The sequence below is a fragment of the Lontra canadensis genome, unplaced genomic scaffold (assembly GCF_010015895.1).
Source record: "Lontra canadensis isolate GAN:19392208 unplaced genomic scaffold, GSC_riverotter_1.0 scaffold87, whole genome shotgun sequence".
NCBI lineage: Eukaryota > Metazoa > Chordata > Mammalia > Carnivora > Mustelidae > Lontra > Lontra canadensis.
In genome coordinates, this window is record NW_022631081.1 from 5,700,149 (window position 1) to 5,716,748 (window position 16,600).

The 16,600-nt window shown below is 41.2% G+C and overlaps 1 protein-coding gene across 16 annotated transcripts in view; it reads left to right on the top strand.

Moving 5' to 3' along the window:
* Nucleotides 1–16,600, top strand: part of DEPDC5 (DEP domain containing 5, GATOR1 subcomplex subunit) — a 130,633-nt gene that overhangs the window by 32,092 nt on the left and 81,941 nt on the right. For all 16 annotated transcript variants that reach the window (XR_004385682.1, XR_004385683.1, XR_004385684.1 and 13 more), the window contains exons 11-15: nucleotides 4,625–4,694; nucleotides 4,994–5,066; nucleotides 14,001–14,104; nucleotides 14,390–14,464; nucleotides 16,014–16,148. Coding sequence is in view for 13 of the 16 variants with exons in the window: in XM_032883213.1 (XP_032739104.1) it covers nucleotides 4,625–4,694; nucleotides 4,994–5,066; nucleotides 14,001–14,104; nucleotides 14,390–14,464; nucleotides 16,014–16,148 (457 nt within the window). In the remaining 3 variants the exon portion in view is untranslated. The remainder of the gene's footprint in view (nucleotides 1–4,624; nucleotides 4,695–4,993; nucleotides 5,067–14,000; nucleotides 14,105–14,389; nucleotides 14,465–16,013; nucleotides 16,149–16,600) is intronic.

Genomic DNA, 16,600 nt, shown 5'->3' on the forward strand with positions numbered 1-16,600 from the left:
TCTACAAAAAAACTATTAGAACTAATGTAAATGGATTCAGCAAAGTTCAGGGTACAAAATCAATACACACCATCATTTGTGTTTCATTGGCAATGAATAGTTTGAATAGGAAATATGAAAACATAGAATTAAATTTTTTTTTTAAAAGATTTTATTTATTTATTTGACAGAGAGAGATCACAAGCAGGCAGAGAGGCTGGCAGAGAGAGAGGAGGAAGCAGGCTCCATGCTGAGCAGAGAGCCCGATGCGGGGCTCGATCCCAGGACCCTGAGATCATGACCCGAGCCGAAGGCAGCGGCTTAACCCACTGAGCCACCCAGGTGCCCCATAGAATTAAATTTTAAAAAGAGAATTAAAAACAATTCCATTTACAAGAGCATCAGAGAGAATCAAATACTTTGGAGTAATTTAGCCAAGGAGGTACACGATTTGTATACTAAAATCTACAGAATTTGCTGAGATAGATTAATAAAGATCTAAAAAATGAAAAACAACCCATGAGAATAGATTGGGAAACTTAATAGTGTTAAAGTGGCAGTACTACTCAAAACAAACTATAGTTCAGGGCGCTGGGTGGCTCAGTTGGTTGGGCGACTGCCTTTGGCTTAGGTCATGATCCCAGAGTCCTGGGATTGAGTCCCACATCAGGCTCCCAGCTCCATGGGGAGTCTCCTTCTCCCTCTGACCTTCTCCCCTCTCATACTCTCTCTCACTCTCTCTTGCTCTCTCAAATAAATAAATAAAATCTTAAACAAACAAACTATGGTTCAGTCCCTATCAAAATCCCAGTGGCCTTTTTCTTTGCAGAAACAGAAAAGCTGATTCTAAAATTTATATGCAATTGCAAGGGATCCTGCATAGTCAAAACAACCTTGAGGAAGAGCAACAAAGTTGGAAAGCTCTTACTTCCTAATTTCAAAACTTACTACAAAGTTAAAGTAGTCAAAACAGCATGGTATTGGCATAAAGATAAATGATATAAGTCAATGGAATAGAATTGAGAGTGTAGAATCAATCCATACATCTATGATCAATTGATTTTAGACAAAGATATGAAGTCCATTCAATGAGGGAAAAAATAGTCTCTACAACAAATGGTTTTGAGCCAAATATCCATATGCAAAAGAATGAGTTTGGACTCTCACTACACATCCATATTTAAAACTTAACTCAAATTAGGGTGCCTGGGTGTCTCAGTTGGTTAAGCATCCGACTCATGATTTCGGCTCAGGTCATAACCTCAGGCTTGTAAGATCAAGCCCTGTTTCCGGGCTCCCTGCTCAGCAGGGAGTCTGCCTCTCTCCCTTTCCCTTTCCCTCTGTCCCTCCCCACACTCGAGTGCTCTCTTTCTCGCTCTAAAATAAATAAATACATCTTTAAAAAAATTAACTCAAGGTGGATCAAAGACTTAAATAGGAGAGCTATGTTTGAGGTTATATTATGTAGTGGGAAAGAGCATGGAGTTTGGATAAAGACCGACTGGGTTTAAAATTATGGTTCTACTTTAATTCGGTTTTTTATCTTGGAGAAATAGTCTCCTGGGCCTCTATTCTCTTTTCTGCAAAATGGAGTTGATAATAGTTCCTGCCTCACAAGGTGTTTTAAAGCATCTATACATAGTATGGCCTTAGTAGGATCCTGGTCTCAACTGAATCTAAGTCCCATCTTCCTCAGCAACACAGAAGCAATATCCTTCAGCTGTGAAGTGTATAGACGTAGAAGTACAATGCTTGCACCCAGAGAACTTACAGATCTGCTGGGAGCTTGCATCTGTGTATTTGAAACAATAGCAAACTGTATGTTTTAGGGGTTGAAACTTTATTTACTTTTGAATTTGGGCCTGGAAGGCCGAGGAAGGTTTGGATGTTGGAAAGGAAGATGGAGAGGGTGTGTCAGATGAACAGTTCGAGCAAAAGGATGTAGACAGGTGTGAGAGGGGGTGTGGTCTAGGCAACTTCACAGAGGGTTTAATATGGGGAATAATTAAGTAATGAGGTGGATTAGAAAGATAGGGTCCCATTGAGCCAGGTAGTTTTGGACTTGATAGGAAGTATGGGAGCTATTACAGGTTCTCAACCAAGACATCACTATGATCAAAGCCAGGGAGAATTTGAGGAAAGAAGAGTCCAGTGACCAGGAGCAGTTTGGTGAAGGGACACACTGAAATTAAGCAGACCAGCCAGGAGGCTTCTGTAGTCATGTGGCTTAAGCATGATCAGGCCTTGGTGTCTCCCTGAGTACTGAGCCTAAAGCTTGGGGTGGGCTGAATAATGGTTACCTTGGACCTCATAATGGCCATTTCATTATTGGGTCTGTGAAAACCTTCATTTCAGGTCTGGCTCAGTTGTGTCTTAGATGTGGACTAGCCCAAGATTCTCTAAGTGGATATGTGATTAGCTGTAGGGGCAGAATTTGGCATAGGCCCAGTCATTAGTTTACAGGATTTTGTTCTTAGGATTTGTTTATGTTTTTAAAGATTTTATTTATTTATTTATTTTTATTTGACAGAGAGGGAGAGAGAGAGTGGGAGGGGCAGAGGGAGAAGCAGACTCCCCGCCGAGCAGGGAGACCAATGCAGGGCTCCATCCCATGGAGCTCCATCCCATCATGACCTGAGCCGAAAGCAGTTGCTTAACTGACTGAGCCAATCAGGCACCCCATGAATTTGTTCATTTTTTAAATTCAAGAACTTTTTTTTTTTTTAATTTTTAAAGATTTAAATTTATTTAAATTTATTTATTATTTGACAGAGTAGGTAGAGAGGCAGGCAGAGAGAGAGGGGGAAACAGGCTCCCCACTGAGCAGAGAGCCTGATGCGGGGCTTGATCCCAGGACCCTGAGATCATGATCTGGGCCAAAGGCAGAGGCTTAACCCACTGAGCCACCCAGGCGCCCCTTGGTTTTATTTTTTTAAAGATTTTTATTTCTTTGTGAAAAAGAATGTGAGAGAGAAAGAGAGCACGAGCTGGGGGAAGGCAAAGGCAGAGGGAGAAGCAGACTCCCCCTTGACCAGGAGCCCAATGTGGGACTCCATCCCAGTACCCTGGGATCATAACCTGAGCTGAAGGCAGATGCTTAATGCCTGAACCACCCAGGCGCTCAAGAACTTGGTTTTAAAGCAGGAGCTTGAAAATGAATTAAAATAACTTTACATAACCACTCTGTATTGATTTAATGATGTTTAGTGAAGGTTGTTTATTCCTCTTGTCTAATAACTTAAAAGTTAGCACTGTGGACAGAAGGATTGAGCATGAGAGTTCATGAATTCATTTCAGAGCCCAAAATATAGTGGTGGTGGGAGTAATAGTGGTAATCAGAGTTAACATTTATTGAGTATTTTTGATATAGCAGGTATCTTGATAAGTGTTCTATCCACATTATCTCACTAAACTCTTGCCACTATTTTACAGGGAGGGAAAGTACAGCTCAAAGAGGCTGGGTAATTTGCTCATGATCAACAGTATGTAAAAGTAGAATGAGGATTCTAATTGGTGCCTTCCATTCACCCAGAGGTAGCCTGAGATCATAACCTCTGTGCTATCCTGTCTGTATTATTATAGTCCCAGGTCATGTCACCTGTCATATATTATCCCCATCATCACATGAGTTGAGAGGCTCATATGGCCACACCAGCCCATTGTAAGGTATTTTTTTTCTGTATATCACTTATACCAAAATCAGATAAATTAGGTGTTGAGTTTGGAGCACTGGGCATCCAATAAATTTGTTGGTGGCTAATGAAGATGTGCTCTTTCCTAGTACTCTGCTCTGGGTGCTGTGGCTTGTATTTAGGAATTTCTGTCCACTTGAGGTATATCCATGGGGATGTATGAGGTGGCATGTAACATGCATCATGTTGTATATATACCTTACATGGTGAATGGTGAATTGTGTAGTCAGTGAGTATGGTTGGTTAGAGATGGGTCATTGTAAGCTCTCCTCTTCGAAGATTGGCAGGAACTGAAACTGGGCTTGCTGGCTCACTGGTGCAAGCCAAATTTCATGCCATCTGTGAACAGCCTATTTCCAGAACGTTGATTCCAGACTCTGTGGAAATGATAATTCTTACCAAAACCCATCCCCATCCAAAGGTACTTCATTGCCTTGGCTTCGACTCCTATATATCAAGTAGCTCCCAAGCCTCATCTTTATGGCAGTGGTAGGATGTTGGGATGTGTTTGATTCTCACATCTACCACCATGGGTCTTCTTGTTTCCTAAGCTACTTTTCTGAAGAAATTTTAAAAACACCATGAGACAGGTACAGATACCATAATCCTTTGACACTGGGCTAATCTAGTTCATGCCAAATCAAGAGCTGGGAGATAGTGACCCATACTTATTGGTAATTTGCTGTTTTTAAGCACTTTTTGCACTTCTGGGACAATAGGTAATTTGCCCAAGGTCATGTGGTGTTAAATTTCAGAGCCAGGACTCAGTGCAGATCTTCTCACTCCAGCAAGTGCTGTGTTCACTGCATTATGCAACCTCAGTTATGTGATATCATCTAATACAGTGTGCTACCACTGAGCCTCCTAAAATTGAGACTATTATGTTCATGCAGGCTCCTTCATTGTGAAGTAAATGAAATAAATGTAAGCCTTTTTTTCTCTACTCATTCTAGGAGAAGAACTGTAGTCATGAAGTGACAGTGGTCCTATTTTCTAGAACTTTCTATGATGCAAAATCTCTTGGTAAGTCTTTCTCCTCTAGTTTTTTTTTGTTGTTGTTAAGCTTCCCACCCATTCCTTACATGTTTCCCTTCACAATGCTCATCTTTCATACTTTTTCTGTTAAGAGCCCAGGGTAAAATGGAAAATCTTATAGTCTATTAGTGGATGCAGAAGGTCTGCAGGCTGTGATTAGCCAACTTGATTTATAATTTTATTCATTCATTTATTTTGGTGATGCAAATTTTCAACCCAGAAGAGGGAGCAGAGAAACTGCATTTCCTTTCTCACTCTGATTTATGTGTGTTGTTTCTCTTTTTCAGATGAATTTCCTGAAATAAACCGAGCCTCAATTCGACAGGATCACAAGGGACGGTACTATGAAGACTTTTATAAGTATGTTTGGTTTGCTATGCCTTTTTTAAAAAAGATTTTATTTATTTTATTGAGATAGAAAGAGAGAGAGCAAGAGTTGGGGGGAGGGGCGGGGGGGCAGAGGGAAAGGTAGAAGCAGGCTCCCCACTGAGCAGGGTGGCTGATGTGGGGATTGAGCCCAGGACCCTGAGATCATGTCCTGAGCCAAAGGCAGATGCTTGACCGACTAAGCCACCCAGGTGCCCTCTATGCTCTGTTTGTTTGTTTGTTTGGTTGTTTCTTTCCTAACTTAAAAAAAAATTAACCTTTTCATTTTGGAATAATTCTGGGTTTACAGAGAAGTTACAAAGATAGCCCAGAGAGAGAGTTCCCATATACCCTTTACCCAGTTTCCCCTGTTAACATTTCATAACCAAAGTCCATTTGTCAAAATTGTGAGATTAGCCCTGGTATATTACTATTAACTAAATTTCAGGTGGTTTTCAGATTTCATTAGTTTTTCTACTTTATGTTCCAGGATCTAATCCAGGATACCACACTGCATTTAGACTTTACAAACTTTGTATTGTGAAAACTGTCAAACTCCCAGAAAAGAATAAATAATATAATGAATTCACATAGCCAACAGCTAGATCGAACAGTTATTATTATGCCATATTTGCTTCCTCTGTTTTGTTTGTTTCTTTGTTTTGCTACATCCTGTTTTTTCGGCTAGCTTTTATTTTAGTGTAAATTACAGATGTGACATTTTTGTTCTTTGGTATATCTAAAAAATAAGGGCATTTTTACATAGAACCGCAATGTCATGGTCATGTTGAACAAAGTTAATTCTAATATCTAATATCTAGTATATATTCAGATGTCATTAATTATCTCTGACATAATTTATGTTTGATTTGCTTGTTAAGTCTAAATCTAAAGCAGTTTCACCCTTCCTTTTTGCCCCCAAACATTGGATGTGTTGAAGAATCTCAGTTGTACTGTGTGCTTCCCCAACTTCCATGCGCAGGTGAACCTGGGGATCATGCCGATTCCATTAAATTCAGGAGTCCTGGGGTAGGTCTGAGATTCTGCTCGGTCTAGCTAGCTCCTTTGCTTTCGTCTTTGTATCCCGTTTTGAGTAGGGAGGCTGTAGGAGACCCCTTCTGGATTGGTCTAAGTGCATCCTTATGGTGGTGTAGGTTTATTTTCTGTAAACCAGAGGCTCCACTGGGGCAATTTCCCTGCCGCCTCTACTTACCCAGCACATTTGGCACTGTCGAGAGATTTTTTTTTTTTTTTAATCGTCAAAATAGTGTGTGGGAGGTAACAAGGGGAAGTTACACAACTGATATCTCCTGCAGATAGGCCAGGGATGCTGCTAAGTGTCCTACAGTGCGCATAGGACAGCCTGCACAGCAAAGTTACTTAGCCCACGATACCAGTAGTGCTGAGGTTGAGAAGCCCTCTGGAAAGACTTGATTGGACCTTTTTAGTTAAGACTTAACCTTGTTGGGGCGCCTGGGTGGCTCAGTGGGTTGAGGCCTCTGCCTTCAGCTCAGGTCATGATCCGAGTCCTGGGATCGAGCCCCGTGTCAGGCTGTCTGCTCCGCGGGGGGCCTGCTTCCTCTTCTCTCTCTCTCTGCCTGCCTCTCTGCCTACTTGTGATCTCTGTCAAGTAAATAAATAAAAATCTTAAAAAAAAAAAAAAAAGACTTAACCTTGTTGCTGATGCCCTGTACTTCTCATTCCATCAGCACAGAATTCAGATCAGTCCAGATGTCCTGACAGTGCCGCTGAGTAAGGGGACGCTTTGTGAGATGCTAGAAGCATAGCAGATACAGTCGGATGGGGATTGCTCAATGGGCTGGAGCTGAAGGGCTTTGATCTTTTAAATTCTCAGATCCTTGGAGAAGTTTATCACATGACTGTTGGCACTTCAGGTGGAGGATAGAATAGATCGTGAGGCTTTAGAAAGCCTTTCTCTTTGTAGAGTTTAAATGGATTGTTTTATTTTTGCCTGAGGTACCAAGATTTTTTTTTAAAGACTTTATTTATCTGACAGAGAAAGAGAGAGCTAGCAGAAGCAGGAGGAGCAGCAGGCACAGGGAAGAGGGAGAAGCAGGCTCCCCACCAAGCAGAGAGAACCCTATGCAGGGCAATCCCAGGACTCTGCGATCATGACCTGAGCCAAAGGCAGATGCTCAACTGACTGAGCCACCCAGGTGCCCCCGTTTATGAGTTTCTTAATAACGCTTTATTTTGTCCAGCTTATTTTATTGTGAGACTATAGTATAAAATCTCTATAACATACAAAATACATTAATGGACTATGTTATCAGTAAGGCTTCTGGTCAGCAGTCGGCTATTAGTAGTTAAGTTTTTGGAGAGTCAAAACATACGCAGATTTTCAGTTGCACAGGGCAGGGGCGTTAGTGCCTCCAACCCCCATGTTGTTCAAAAGTCAACTCTATTTTCTTTATCACTTACCAGATTACCTTTTTCTGTCATTTAAGAAATAATGCATCTTCATTGTAGAAATTATGAAAAATCTATAGAGGAGCGTAAGATAGAATATAAGAGTGGCTCCACTTTCCTATTGAGATGGTAATAAGATGATAATATTTATCATTTGTATTCTGGACTTACTATGTATGGGACACTTGCTAAGCACTTTAGTATCTTGATTTCATTTAAATATCATAGCGTTCCTTGTGATGCTTGCTGTTATCCCATTTTACACATGCAGAAATTTGGACACAGAGTTTAAGTAACGTATCCAAAGTCCATGGAGGATTAAGTGATGGAGAATGCACTTGATTCAGACAGTGTGGTTCAGAGTCTGTGCTTTTGACCACTGTATTCTTCAACCCCATACTGATCATACTTTAAATTATTTGTCTATTTTCTTTTGGGTCCTGTATTGTAATGGGCCATTTCTTCCCCCCACGTCACCATTTATCCCTTCATGCTGTTAAATTCTTCATACCACTTCAGTGGATCCTAGAACTTTTTTATTTGATTTTTTTTTTTTTAAGATTTTATTTTTGAGTAATCTCTACATGTAACATGGGGTTTGAACTCATGACCCTGAGGTCAAGAGTTCTATGCTCTTCCAGTTGAGCCAGCTGATTCCTAGAACCTGAGAACCCCTTTTGGCCTAAGAATATATGAAGTTATTTCTACATAATGAATATGAATGAGTACGAATTCACTTGAGGATAATTATGGACATATTAAAACAGATTGTAGAAAGCATGAATGAGTTACAAGTATAGATTTACATGTGTAAATATATCATTAATATATCATTATACATTATCATAAATATATCATTAAGATAATATATCATAAATATATCATTAAGATAATATATCATTACTATATTAAAATTTCCTCACATTATTAAAAAATCAGCCCCAACATTTTTTAAATTAAAAGAAGCTTTGGTTGTATTTTTCTTACTATAAAAAAAATACAGGTTTATTTTTAGGAAAATCATGAAATATAGTTAGGTACAGGGTAATACAATAGGACACCTCAATTCCACTTCCCAGGTGCAGTCATTGTCACTTGGGTGTATCAAACCCTGTTCTTTGTTTGTAGAGACAGAGTAGTTTTCACAGAGATGTGGTCACAGACTCCCCTGCTTTTTTCACATGATGTTTTAAACCAGCATTTTCTTTTTAAGATTTTATTTATTTATTTATTTATTTATTTGACGGGGGGAGAGAGAGAGAGAGAGCGCGAGAGAGGGAACACAAGCAGGAGGAGTGGGAGAGGGAGAAGCAGGCTTCCTGCTGAGCAGGGAGCCCGATGCAGGGCTTGATCCCAGGACCCTGGGATCATGACCTGAGCTGAAGGTAGCTGCTTAACTCACTGAGCCACCCAGGCATCCCTCTCATTTTTAAAAAGATTTATTTATTTCTTTGAAAGAGAGGGAGAATGAGCAGGAGGGGCAGAGGGAGAGGGAATCTCAAGCAGACTGTGCTGAGTGCGGGGCCCAACACGGGGCTCAATCTCACAACCCTGAGATCACGACGTGAGCCAAAACCAAGAGTTGGATGCCCAATGAACTGCACCACCCAGGCACCCCAATCTTTTTCTAATTTTTAAATTAATCAATGTCCACTGTGATACATAGGCATATAGTTATGCATTCCTGAATGTTTCTTGGCTTTTTTTTTTTTTTTTAAAGATTTTATTTATTTATTTGATAGAGATCACAAGTAGGCAGAGAGGCAAGCAGAGAGAGAGGGGGAGGCAGGCTCCCTGCTGAGCAGAGATCCTGATGCGGGGCTCAATCCCAGGACCCTGGGATCATGGCCTGAGCCGAAGGCAGAGGCTTTAACCCACTGAGCCATCCAGGTGCCCCTATTTTTAAGATTATTTATTTATTTATTTGACAGAGAAATCACAAGTAGGCAGAAGTAGGCAGAGAGGCAGGCAGAGAGTGAGGGAGAAGCAGGCTTCCTGCTGAGCAGAGAGCCCAATGTGGGGCTCAATCCCAGGACCCTGGGATCATGACCCAAGCCGAAGCCAGAGGCTTAACCCACTGAGCCACCCAGGCTCCCCGCCTTTTTCTTTTTAAATTAAGACTTCTAATTTTTTTAGAGAAATTTTGGGTTCCCAGCAAAATTGAGAGAAGGTACAGGGATTTCCCATACACTTTCTCTACCCACACCTACATAATGCCCTTCTCATATTATCAACATCCTTTACCAGAGTGATGCCATTGTTAGAACTAATGAGCCTACACAGATACACCATAATCACTGAAAATCCAGTTTACCTTAGGACTCACTCTTGGTATTGTACACTCCGTGGGCTTAGACAAATATTTAATGATATGTCTCCATCATTATAGTATCTTGCAGAGTATTTTTACTGCCCTAAAAATCCTCAGTGTATCGCTATTCATCCCTTCCCCCAAAGCCCTAACCCTTGGCGACCACTGATGTTTTTAGAGTCTGTACAGTTTTGCCTTTTCCAGAAAGTCATGTAGTTGGAATCATACAGTATATAACCTTTTCAGATTGGCTTCTTTCACTTAGTAATATGCACTTAAGTTTCCTTCAAGTCTTGTCATGACTCATTTCTTTTTAGCACTCAGTAGTATTCCATTGTCTGGATATACCACAATTTATTTATCCATTCATCTACTGAAGGACATCTTGGTTGCTTTCAAGCTTTGGCAGTTATAAATTAGGCTTCTATAAACATCTGTGTGTAGGTTTTGGTGTGGACCGAAGTTTTCATCTCCTTTAGGCAAGTATGAAGGAGTATGATTGCTAGATCATATGATGGGAGTATGTTTAAGAAACCACCAAACTGTCTTCCAAAGTGGCTGCATTATTTTGCATTCCCACCAGCAATGAATGACAGTTTCTATTGCTCCACATCCTTACCAACATTTGGTGTTGTCAGTGTCCTGGATTTTGGCCATTCTGATAGGTATATAGTGGTCCCTTATTGTTGTTTTAATTTGCATTTCCCCGTATGACATGATGTGGAACATCTTTTCATATACTTATTTGCCATGTGTGTATCATCTGAGGTGTCTTCTTAGGTGTTCTGCCCATTTTGAATCAGGTTGTTTCTTATTGTTGAGTTTTAAGAGTTTTTTGTGTATTTTGGATGATAGTCCTTTATCAAATGTGTCTTTTGCCAGCATTTTCTTCTAGTCTGTGGCTTGTCTTCTCATTCTCTTAACATTGTCTCAGAGCAGAAGTTTTTGTATATTAATAAGATCTAGTTTATCAGTTTTTTTGTTTGACTTTGGTGTTGAATCTAAAAAGTCATCATCCTACCCAGGATTATCTAGGTTTTGTGGTACGTTATCTTTTAGGAGTTTTATAGTGTTATTTTTTTTAAAAGATTTTATTTATTATTTGAGAGAGAGAGAGAGAGAGATTGATGAGTAGGAGGAGGGGCAGAGGGAGAAGCAGACTCCCTGTGGAGCAGGGAGCCCAATGTGGGACTCAATCCCAGGACCCTGGGACCATGACCTGAGCTGAGGGCAGACGCCCAACCTATTGGGCCACCCAGATGCCCAATATAGTTCTACATTTTATATTTAGATCTATAATCTACTTTGAGTTGGTTTTTCTTAAAAAGTTTTCTGCCAAAACCCAGGATCAAAGCATATTTTTTAGTTAATTTTTATGAAGAGTGTAAAGTCCATGTCTGGCTTGCTTGTTTTCTTTCTCTTTTTTGGCATGTGGATGTCCAGTTGTTCCAGCACCATTTGTTGAAAAGAATATCTTTGTTCCATTGTGTTATCTTTGCTTCTTTGTCAAAGATCTATTGATATATTTTGGGGATTCTATTTCTAGGTCCTCAATTCTGTTCCATTAATCTGTTTGTCTACTCTTTCACCAGTGCCACACTGTGTTGATTACTGTAGCTTCTTGAAGCTTCAAAGGTGTCCAACTTTGTTCTCTTTCAATATTGGGTTGGCTATTCTGGGTCCTGTGTGTTTCGTTTCTTTTCTTTCTTTTTTTTTTTAAGATTTATTTATCTTAGAGGGTAAGAGCTGGGGAGATAGGGGCATAGGATGAGGGAGAGAGAGTTTTGTTTTGTTTTGTTTTTTTAAAGATTTTATTTATTTATTTGAGAGAGAGAGAATGAGAGAGAGAGCATGAGAGGGGAGAGGTCAGAGGGAGAAGCAGACTCCCCGATGAGCGGGGAGCCCAATGTGAGACTTGATCCCAGGACTCTAGGATGATGACCTGAGCCTAAGGCAGTTGCTTAACCAACTGAGCCACCCAGGTGCCAAGGGAGAGAGAGTCTTAAGCGGACTCAGCACTGAGTGTGGAGCCCAACTTGAGATCAGACCTGATCCAAAACCAAGAGTCAGACACTAACTGGGGCGCCTGGGTGGCTCAGTGGGTTAAAGCCTCTGCCTTTGGCTCAGGTCATGATGCCAGGGGCCTGGGATCAAGCCCCGCATCGGGCTCTCTGCTTGGCAGGGAGCCTGCTTCCTCCTTTGTCTCTCTGTCTGCCTCTCTGCCTACTTGTGATCTCTGTCTGTCAAAGAAATAAATAAAATCTTAAAAAAAAAAAAAAAAGAAGAGTCAGACACTAACTGACTCTGCTACCCAGACACTCCCTTTGTCTGCCTGCCTGCCTTCCTTCTTTCTTTCCCTCCCTCCCATTTCCCTCCCTCCCTCCCTCTATCCTTTCCTTTCTTTCCTCTCTCTCTTTCTTTCTCTCCTCCTCTTTCTTTTTTAAAAGATTTTATTTATTTATTTGAGAGATATATCAAGAGAGAGCATGTGCAGAGGCAGAGGAGAAGGAGAAAGAAGCAGGCTACCCACTGAGCAGGGAGCCCAATTCAGGGCTCCATCCCAGGACCCCAAGATCATGACCTGAGCTGAAGGCAGATGCTTAACCAGCTGAGCCACCTGGGCACCCACTGCTGTGTGTTTCTTTAGGATAAGTTCCTAGCATTAAAATTGCTAGGTTAGGGGCACCTGGGTGGCTCAGTCAGTTAAGCTACTGCTCAGGTCCTGATCCCGGGGTCCTGGGATGGAGCTCTGCATCAGGCTCCCTGCTCAGCTGGGAGCCTGCTTCTCCTCCCCTGCCACTCCCCCTGCTTGTATTCTCTCTCTCTATCCCTCTGTCAAATAAATAGATAAATAAAATCTTAAAAAAAAAAATTGCTAATTTAATGCAAATGTATATATTTTCATTTAAATTTAAATTTTACTTTTTGTGATACATTCACATGGTTCAGAAGGTCTATAGTAAACAGATTGCCACCTATCCCTTCTTTCTTTCCTTTTTTTTTTTTTAAGATTTTATTTATTTATTTGACAGAGATCACAAGTAGGCTGAGAGGCAGGCAGAGAGAGAGGAGGAAGTAGGCTCCCCGCTGAGCAGAGAGCCCGATGAGGGGCTTGATCCCTGGACCCTGAGATCATGACCTGAGCCTAAGGCAGAGGCTTTAACCCACTGAGCCACCCAGGCACCCTTTTTTTTTTTTTTTAAAGACTTTATTTTTAAGGAACACCTGGGTGGCTTAGTTGGTTAAGTATCTGCCTTCGGGTCAGGTCATGATCTCAGGTTCCTGGGATCAAGCCTTGAATTGGGATTCCTGCTCAGCTGCTCGGCCCCTCTCTCTCTCTCAAATAAATAAATACAATTTAAAAAAAAAGATTTTATTTTTAAGTAATCTCCATGCCCCAAGTAGAGCTCCAGCTTACAGCCCTGAGGTCAAGAGTTGCAAGCTCTACTGACTGAGGCAGCCAGGTGCCCCATTTGTATTATTTATTTATTTAGATTTTATTTATTTATTTGAGAGAGAGAGAGCAGGAAAGCATGAGCAGGTGAGGGGCATAGGGAGAGGTGAACTCCCTGCCAAGTAGGGATCCCGACATGGTACTCGATCCTGGGATTCCAGGATCATGACCTGAGCTGCAGACAGACGCTTAACCAACTGAGCCACCCAGGTGTCCATTCTTACTTGTTTTTAAAGATTTTATTTTTAAGTAATCTCTATGCCCAACATGAGGCTCAAACTCACAACCCTAGATCAAGAGTCTCATGCTCCACTGGGTGAGCCAGGAGGCTCGCCCCAACCCATCCCTTTCTATTAATCTAGTTTCCTGACCTAGACATGTTTATTGGATATATATGTAAAACATACATATAGATATTTTCTTTTAGGGTTTTTATATATTCCCTAATTATAATTCATTATGTGAAAATTGCATATTCCTACTCAATGCTAGGCATTAATACAATCTCAAAGCAGTTTTTAAATATTTTATTTTTGTTTTCAATCTGTGTGACTGTTTATGTGATTACATTTCTTTGTTAATGTTTGTTATGTGCATTTGACTTTAATACTTGTTATTATATGGTAAATTACCCTAATCTTGGGAATCCCATCTTCTCCTTTCCTTCAAAACCCTGTGAAGGACCTGATGTAAATAATAAGCTCTTCAGTGTTTATGACAATATTCCTTTCAGAGTGGTGGTGCAGAATGAGAGGAGAGAAGAGTGGACTTCACTCCTTGTGACCATTAAAAAACTCTTCATCCAGTATCCAGTGTTGGTGCGACTGGAACAGGCAGGTACTGCATACATATGGTAGGAGGTGCGGCAGGGAAAGGAGGATGGAGAGATGAAGGAGGGGAGATGAAGAGGTTCATGCTTGCTTCTCTCCCAGTGCTGAGCATAGTTTCTGCTTCTGGTCAGGTTTCTATTTGTGGTTGCGTCCACTTGTTCATTAGATATGCAGTAAGTTCAGTAATGTTCCTACTACAGGGTTGGGGGGCCCCGTTCAACCACTTTCCCCTTGTTCTTTTAGCGTTCATCTTTTATGAGATACTTTTCCTTCTCGTGTTTTTTTGCTTCAGAGGGTTTTCCTCAAGGAGACAATTCTACCTCAGCACAAGGAAACTACCTAGAGGCCATCAATCTGTCATTCAATGGTGAGTAAGGATACTAGCTATGGTGAGCTGGCATCTTGTTTACCACATGGCTATGAACTTCTTCTTCTTCTTTTTTTTTAATTTAATTTATTTATTTGACAGAAATCACAAGTAGGCAGAGAGGCAGGCAGAGAGAGAGAGGAGGAAGCAGGCTCCCCACTGAGCAGAGAGCCCAATGTGGGGCTCGATCCCAGGACCCTGAGATCATGACCTGAGCCAAAGGCAGAGGCTTTAAACCCACTGAGCCACCCAGGCACCCAGGCTATGAACTTCTTTTTACTATCATCCAAAGACCCAGATCCAGTTGATAATCTCCCCACCCACCTACCTCAAAGATTAATTGAAAGCAGTAACTTCTAATTGGATGGTTTTAATGGCCAACACTTAGCTTTTGGGTCTGCTGTTCTCATCTGCTTCTCATGGTAACCTGAGAGTAAAGAGCTGGAAGGAATCTTCCTTGGGCTGTTTTACTAAAACTGTGTTCTTGCTATTTTCTACCTCATCCCTCAAATGCTTCTAGGGAATTAAAAAAAGATTTTTTTTTTAATTACAAAAGGAACTCATGTTCCTAGACTTCAAATTATCAGAGGTATATTAAGTAAAAAGGAAGATCTCCCCCCTCCCTCTACTGTCAGTTCCCTTCTAAGAGGGAACCTTGTTAACAGTGTGGTATGATTTCTTCTGAAGGTTTGTTCCAGCATATATGTGTGAGGTGATTCGCTTTGTTTCCAAATAACTGAAACCTACTGAATTGGTTTACACAAAAAGGGAAATTTACTCTCAGGATATAGAGACCTGGTGAGGCCACCAGGGAAAGCTTGAACATCATGCAGAAGGAGGTGGGGACCAAGGTGGCTCTAAGAACTGTAAGAGCAGGTATTCCTAGAACAGTGTTCAGCTCCCAGCTTTGCTGTCAGCTTTCTCTTCTCTGTCCAGAATTCCATGTTCCCAGCACAGTCTCATCGGCCCAGCTCTGGTTAGGCATCCGTTGGCAGTGGCTAGTGGTGGAAGTGATGATGTGTGGTCACTTCACTGCATATAACCTGCCCATGTGTCTACACCCATGGGGATTCTAAAGCACAGGGTCTTGTGTTAGTCAGTCTTTTAGTCATATTGGAACATCTTTGGTTTTCTAAAGTCAGGATTGTATAGGACAGAAAGAAAACTTAACTTGCCAGATATACAAAGTCCTCTCTTTTAAATATTGTCTTAGATTAATATTCAATTTTTATGAATTTTAATACAGACTCATTTATGGATTGTTTAAATTAATGACATAAAATTTGAGCATTTAATGCTGCAAAAGGCAAGTATTAGGCATCAATGATGGATGTGTTAGCAAAGGCAAATGTGACATAGTCTTGTGTTCAAACAGTTCTTAATGTAGATGGGGAGAGGCAGATGTACACATGACTAACTAGAATTCAGGTCAGAATGTCGCTGCAAAGAAACATGGACAAAATACCTTGAGGGCACAGAGAGGCTCGTCAGTGGCTGGTTTCTGAGAAGCTGTAACCTCTTCATTTGAGAACTTTTGCTTTCTTTCAAGTGTTTGACAAGCATTACATCAACCGCAACTTTGACCGAACTGGGCAAATGTCTGTGGTGATCACGCCTGGGGTGGGTGTGTTTGAAGTGGACCGTCTACTCATGATCTTGACCAAGCAGCGGATGATAGATAATGGTAATGTTCCTTGGTTTGTGCTATCTCTGAGGGTTTATAGCCTGACTTACCCATAGAACTCTGAGCTTTCCCTGGTTCTGTGCGTCAGAGATCCTGGAGATGTGAATAGTGTTAGGGGACAAAAAAAGTTCCGTGGTCAAATTGGTTTGGGAAATGCTGGGTCATACACAGTTTAGGCAGATTCCCTAAATGCAGGTTTTAATATGTTAGTGTATCTTGTCTATCTCTAATGGTACTCAGGGTTTTGCAAATATATATGACACTGGAGAACTCTTTTTGGGGGGATCATTTCAAGGAACTGGTGTGCCATCAGTCTGCCTTGGGGAGGACCATCAGATCCTCTGATCCTGTCCTCCCTCCATGATTGCTCTGCTACCCCAGCTTGTACCCCTGGCCTCATTAAATTTGTGCTTCAACAACAAGATGGAGGTGGAATGTAGCTCCTGATTGCC